At 35.5% G+C, this 6,569-nt stretch overlaps 1 protein-coding gene and 1 long non-coding RNA gene across 2 annotated transcripts; one reads left to right on the top strand and one right to left on the bottom strand.

Moving 5' to 3' along the window:
• Positions 1 to 1,246: 1,246 nt before the first annotated feature.
• LOC132642588 (uncharacterized) lies at positions 1,247 to 4,480 on the top strand. The gene is made up of 3 exons (XR_009583260.1): positions 1,247 to 1,468; positions 2,892 to 2,947; positions 3,879 to 4,480. It is a non-coding gene; the product is annotated as an uncharacterized LOC132642588 (long non-coding RNA).
• Positions 4,481 to 4,712: 232 nt separating this feature from the next.
• Positions 4,713 to 5,135, bottom strand: LOC132639602 (uncharacterized). The gene has a single exon (XM_060356043.1). It carries the CDS (start codon positions 5,133 to 5,135, stop codon positions 4,713 to 4,715), a length of 423 nt encoding a protein of 140 aa, XP_060212026.1.
• Positions 5,136 to 6,569: the final 1,434 nt, after the last annotated feature.

Here is a 6,569-nt window from a genome sequence, read left to right as displayed (position 1 = left end):
ACTTTCAACAATTAAAAAGTACTTCATTTTTTTTTCCAGCTAATCCAAACGGGCTCTTAGTTTGCTTAACTATTAAGTATAGAACTTAAAGTGACCAAATATTTGAAGAAAAGCTCTCCTCATTTTATCAAAGCAGACTAACTGTTTATTCAGAAAAATATATATTCTTTATTTATCCAATATTAGATGCAGGGGCGGATTCACCCTTTAGAATGGGGGTGGCATGACACTCTCTAGATTAATAAATTTTTTATATATCTATGTTGCAATTTGCTTAAACTAAATTAAATATTTGATCATGACACCCCCAGTCGCAAATTAGATAAAGGTGCCATGGCTGGTAGACACAAGTTTGAATCTATCTTGAACATTTTCCAACTCCCGTTTCTGTTTATGCTTTTTAGTTCATTTGTACCAGTCGTTTCCCTTTTCGACTCTCCCAATTTTCTATTTATATTTTTATTATTTATATTGTCTTTCCTCTATTCTATTATTTTATCTGTGATCTCTAGTGAGAACACACAAAATAAAAACTTCAAAATTCCTTAAATTAAGAATTTATCTAATGTCAAATCTGTGAGTATTTAAATCGAAAAGCTTGGGCCTCAATGAGAATTTTGGATTGAGATCAAAAGTCAATTTTTTTATAATTTTTTTTGTTGATTACTCCCTCCGTCCATGTTTAGTCTATATTTAACTTGAGACACTCTTAATAAGAAATAAATAAAATGAGAAATGAATTTGAGTACTTAATAATGAGGGTAAAGTAGCTATAAAATGTTAAATTATGTCTTGGGGTTTTTTTTTTTTGGTAAATAAAGGAATTTTATTCAAACCAAATTGGGCATTACACTGCCAAACAGGGCCGATGTTATATCCCGTAATTTTATACGTCGAGTTATTCGCAAGAGAATCGACTCAAGTTAAAGACGGGATCATTTTCGGGCACGAAACAGAAATCTTTAATTTCCGGTCTCTATTAGAAAATGAATGTCTTATGAATTTTACTTAGTGTAAAAATATTAATGGAAAGTTGGGATTAATTTACCATGATTAGATTATTAAGTGGGGGTTAAAAATTTAATTTTCACTAAACAAGTCATTAGTGCACTAAGTGGGCCCCACCAAGACATGTGGCCAAATTTAATTGGTTCAAGCCTTGAGTGGGACACTTGTCACTCTTAAGGGCTGCCTATATAAGGAAAAAAAATCTGATGAGCAAGAGCTCATTTTCCACCTTCAACATTACAAGAAAACCTAGCTAGAGAGAGAGAGAGCATAAGCCATGGCATTTGGCCATGGCTAGCAAAATTGGAGCTCGAATTCCTTGATCAAAAAGATCAGATTTTCAAAGTATTCCAACCAGTTAGGAAGGCTATAATAACGTGGATTAGTCATTTGGAGCAACAAGAACAAGTATTAGTTCATTTCACAACTTCTAGCCAAATTAAGAAGTCAACTTGTTAAGGTAAGATTTCGTTTTTTTTCGTTATAAGATTGGAGTTAATGATGTTGTAATGGATATATTAAGTTGTATTATGTGAAGTTGGAAGTAAGAAAATTGTTTGATTAAAGTTGGCATTAAAAGTGGGCAGATTTGGAGTTGTTTTAATTGGGTTGAGTTTGATTAGTGTTGTCACTATTATGGTATGATATTTGTAGATAATTGTTTATGTTGAAGGGCTGAAAATATGGTTATTGACATGTATAGGGGCTGTTGTCAATGGTAAAAATTATACTTGATTCCATGTGTTTGTGATTTTGTGGAATAAAGGTCGAAAATTGTATTTCGATGTTGTAGTGTTGATGGACTGTTTTGGGTTTCCTATTGAAACAAAATTGAAGTAATTCTTGTACATGGATGGTTGTTGTCATTAATGTTATGGATTATGTGTAAAAGGTGAAAGGAAAGTTTAAATCATGTTAGAACTTGTTGTGAAATTAGAGCAGTTTCCTTGCATATAATAGTTGATGTTGTTGTTGTTGTGGGCTGTTTTGATAAGGTTTTTGGTGGAAAATCTCATGTGATTATATGGCTATTTGAGGTTGTCATTGTTATGGTTAAATTGTAGTTAGGGGCTGTTCTTGAGGAATTGGAGAACTAAGGATAGTTAAGATTGTATTGTGACGTTATAATGGATGGGGCTGTTTTAGAACTTGTTGTAATGTTACGATAGTTTTCTTGCATATAGAGGTTGATGTTGTTGCTGATGTGAATCATCAAACTTGGAGGAAAGAAGCGTATAAAATATCGTATGCGAAGTGTGTGCGATCTGCTTGGTATATTCTTAGATGTTCATGAGATTATCGGTCATTGTTATGTGGTAACTAAGGGCTGTTTTGGGGTTGTTTTGTAATGAATTTCGTGGCTGTTTTGTGATGAATTTCATGGCTGTTTTGTGATGAATTTTGGGGCTGTTTTGGGTCTGCTTGTTATAAATTTCGTGGCTGTTTTGTGGTGACATTTTGGGGGCTGTTTGTTGTAATTTTCGTGGCTGCTCTTGTTGAGTCGAAATGCAGGGATTATAGTTATGATTATGTACAATATATGTAGTATATTTGCTGGAGTATGGGTTGTTCTTGATGGCTGGTCTAACATTGTTAAAGGGGATGGATAAACATAAGGAATTAGTGTATTAATCACTTTGTTGTTGTGGTTGTTGTACTCCATGGATGTAAAGAGAAAGAATGATGGCAATGGTGTATGTAGTGCATATGGGGCTGATTTTGTTATGTCCTTGAGTTGTGTCTTGTTATTGATGTTGTTGACCTCGTATGTGAGTTGTGGATGTGTGAAAGTAGTGGAAGTGCTGCCCACTTGTTTTTATACAAGAACGACTTATCGTTTACTAGCAACCACCAATTTGACGGACATGCTACCATTGTTATAGGTTGAAGTGCCAATCGAGACGAGTTTAAATTATTGAATTGGTACAGACGACAAACGGTATGTAAGGCAACTTCCTTTCTTTTTGGCATGTCTTAGTTTTACATAGGCTAAATTAGAGCCTTAAGGAAATTCCAAATCCGAAATCCGAGCATGTTATGATCCGTATATGTTCTTTGGCACTCTTATGTATGATTTGATGAAATATGAACCCTTATGTCTTTGAAATAACCGTTTTTCGAACTTTGCATAAAAAGGGTTCACTTTAAAGAAGTTCGAAATTTCCGAATGCCATATCTTTCACATAAGTGCTCGGATTGCTCCAAAATATTTTCATAAGAGTTTGCATGATGTATAATGAGTATGTTTTCCATGAGCGGGCCCGATTCGGGTCGATACCCGTCCGTGGGTCCCGCGACCTTCCTTTATGTAATGCGGACAACTTTTGAAAGAATTTGGTATGATTATCATTTCGAATTTCAAGTATGGTCATTTACTTATATTTGAGTCTATGATAATGATTTTATGCATATGGTTACTCATGACTCTGCTCGTGCGTTCTGTTATATCTTTCGCCGGTTCCCGGGCCGGTTCTGTTATCGTGCGCACTTTGATATACTCCGGAGTTATGCTGTGTTTATGGTTCACCGAGCTACTCGCAAAAGAGGGTCGGGTTCCACATATATTTGGTGTTATGCTGTGTATGGCGTTATGTTGTGATGTGATATGTGACGGGAATACGGAGATTTGAAACTTTCTGGTGTTATGCTGTGTTATGGCGCCATCGACGGGCGGGCGACCATATTCTTCTGTACCCTACGCATGACTTATGTTTTAAAATAAACATTTTGATATGTTGAATTTATACTTATGTTCTGTACTACTATTTCGTTTATGCCTCAGATTTGTTTCTGTATTTTCTGCTTTGCATACTCAGTACATATTTCGTACTGACCCCCTTTCTTCGGGGGGCTGCGTTTCATGCCCGCAGGTACAGACGCACAGTTTGGTGATCCACCAGTTTAGGACACCCTCTTCTGCTGTTTGGAGTGCTCCTCTTATTCCGGAGCCTACATTTTGGTATATATACTTGTTTGATGCATATGTATATATTTGTTCAGGGGTACGGCGGGGCCCTGTTCCGCCATATGATCCGTTTGGTCTGTTTAGAGGTCTGTAGACGTATTTGTGGGTGTGTGTGCCTACTTCTGTACAGATGTGTTTGTATGACCCTGTTCGTTATGGCAGCCTTGTCGGCGTGCACTTTGTATATGTTTTGGGCTGTTGCGCCATCTGTTAGCCTTGTCGGCTTTTGATACTTTTGATAGCCTTGTCGGCTTTTGATACTTTTGATAGCCTTGTCGGCTTTTGATACATTTGATAGCCTTGCCGGCTTTTTGATATAAGTATATGTATATGTTTGCGTCGAAATGTGTCTGATACAGTTCGACATAGTTTGAGACGGCATATAGTGTTTATGGCCGTATATGCTATCTGTATGTGATTCGATTTGGATAAGTGTGTTACGATTTGATATGTTTGTCTGTCTGGGTGCCCAAGTAGGGCACTAGTCACGGCCTACGGGGTTGGGTCGTGACAGTCGACCTCCTGTTTCTCAAAATTAAAAGCAAGACTCTACTTATACAAAGGAGCCTAACTACATACTAAGCATATCTACCACCAAGAAAATAGAACAAATATGTCAAACTACGTACCAAGTGTATCTGACCACAAAACAAGATGGATAACAAAGAAAAAAAACATAACTTGACTAAAACCCATAAACCAACCTCATAGTAGCATCTAGCAGTAGCATAGCCATCTGTCAAGGATTAGTGAGAACCAGCAGCTCTTGTTGCCATTTCCTGTTGTGCTGCCCTTTGATGTGTATGTGGATGGCTATCTCTCGGCAGATTCTATCAACTTGAAAGTAGCCATTGTGGAACCTCAAAAGGTTTCTTTCCCTCCAAATAGTAGCCACCAACATAGCAAAAATAACACTGATTATCGCTCCTTTCTCGGTCCTTCGTTTTGCCCATGTACACACCCAATTCACCTCCTCTTGCCAAGTGCCAATTGTCCTCTGAATACCTAGCCAGTTGAGCAGTCTTGTCCACAAAGCTCTAGTGATGGTGCAGTTGAAGAGTAGGTGGTCCAGAGTTTCATCAGCTGAGTCACAAAACACACATGAAGGTGGAACTTGTATGCCGAATTTAAGCAGCCTATCTACAGTCGCAAGTCTTCCCATGATAGCTAGCCACAATGTAAATTTGTGTCTAGGATGAACTGAAGGATGTAGGGACAGACTTTTCCAAGGGACTCGAGGATAGCATGGTAGCAAAGCAAGCTACATTTGCTTGATGGAATTTTTTTTAGCATGAACCATCGATTGAAATCTTGTAATCAGGTCCCCTTGTAGTGTAGGTGCTTGTAGAATATACCTTCTAGCTTCCAATATGTTCCGTACAACCCATGTTGCATTGTTGGGAATGGTGCAGTTCTCAACAATGCAACATGTCTTGGGTTTTCAAACTATACAACTTACATGTAAAAATAGACATCTATTTTAGTATAGTGGATAAATAAAAATGAACGGACAGAGTGTATTATAAAAATTCGTGCTTTTCTATAATTGTTAAATTCAATTTAAATCACTTTACTATTTACATTGTGATGGAAATTTTGTTGCTTAGAAAAAAACATGAAATTTATGATTTATTTTTGAAAACTTGTAGTTATCTAATTCTACATTTACTTATGGGGTGTAATTTACCTATTGAAGAGTTTTTCTATTTATTTTTATTTAATCCGGTATAATTCCCTTATTGAAGATGTTATTTTACTTGTGCGAGTTCACTTTTTAATATACATAAAAGATGTAAGTTCCTTGGTGAAAATGTTGATTTTACTTTTGTTGTTAATATGTGTGATTCCTTGTTTAAGATTTTAATTATGTTCGTTTCTTGATTTTTGAGATGTAATCTTCATATTTGCAAATAAAAAACGGCCTATTAAGTTGACCCAAATAAACTCAAAGAGATGAACTCGACCCAAATACACATTTCTAATAAGATGTACAGTGAAGAAAATTGTGGCGTCAGTCAACTTCAAATCCTAGATCCATCTCTGATTAGATGAGCCCACCACTTTTAAATCATAGAGGTAACAATATATAATTGGTTAGGTGCAAGTGTTTGGCAATCATTTATAACTAATACTAGTGTCAGTTGGCCCGGGCTTACCGACATTAAAAATTCAATTTGTAGATATTTAAAAAAAAAAAATCTGCTCTTGGTTCTTTATTCTAGTAACATCAGTTTGACATTTTCGAAAGACTTCTAAAATATTAAACTATAAAAACGCATGTTAACGGAAAATATTTTTCTTAGTTTATATATTAGTTTTTTTTTAGGAAAAAAATCAATAATTGAAAGCTCTTCTAATTTAATTTTTTGAGATTAAGTCCCCGATGATCCAAATTGAGCTTTTCATAGGTTAAATTAATTTCATTTGAGTTCTTTGAATTGAACTCATATTGGCTAACTTATTTTTTAACAAAAATATTTTGCAAAATGCCGGATAATTAATATGTTATATAATTTAGGACAAAATGGTTAATTTTAGCATGAAAAAAAATTCTTACTCCTAAATTATATTAAATATATTATCCGGTTTTTACAAA

Source organism: Lycium barbarum, chromosome 5, assembly GCF_019175385.1.
Source record: "Lycium barbarum isolate Lr01 chromosome 5, ASM1917538v2, whole genome shotgun sequence".
NCBI classification, from domain to species: domain Eukaryota; kingdom Viridiplantae; phylum Streptophyta; class Magnoliopsida; order Solanales; family Solanaceae; genus Lycium; species Lycium barbarum.
Note: the sequence above shows the minus strand (reverse complement) of the source record. Positions and strands in the feature narration are given on the sequence as shown.

Excerpts from the sequence above, each read along its gene's own strand:
- LOC132639602 (XM_060356043.1), bottom strand. The coding sequence starts at position 5,135 with ATGGGAAGACTTGCGACTGTAGATAGGCTGCTTAAATTCGGCATACAA.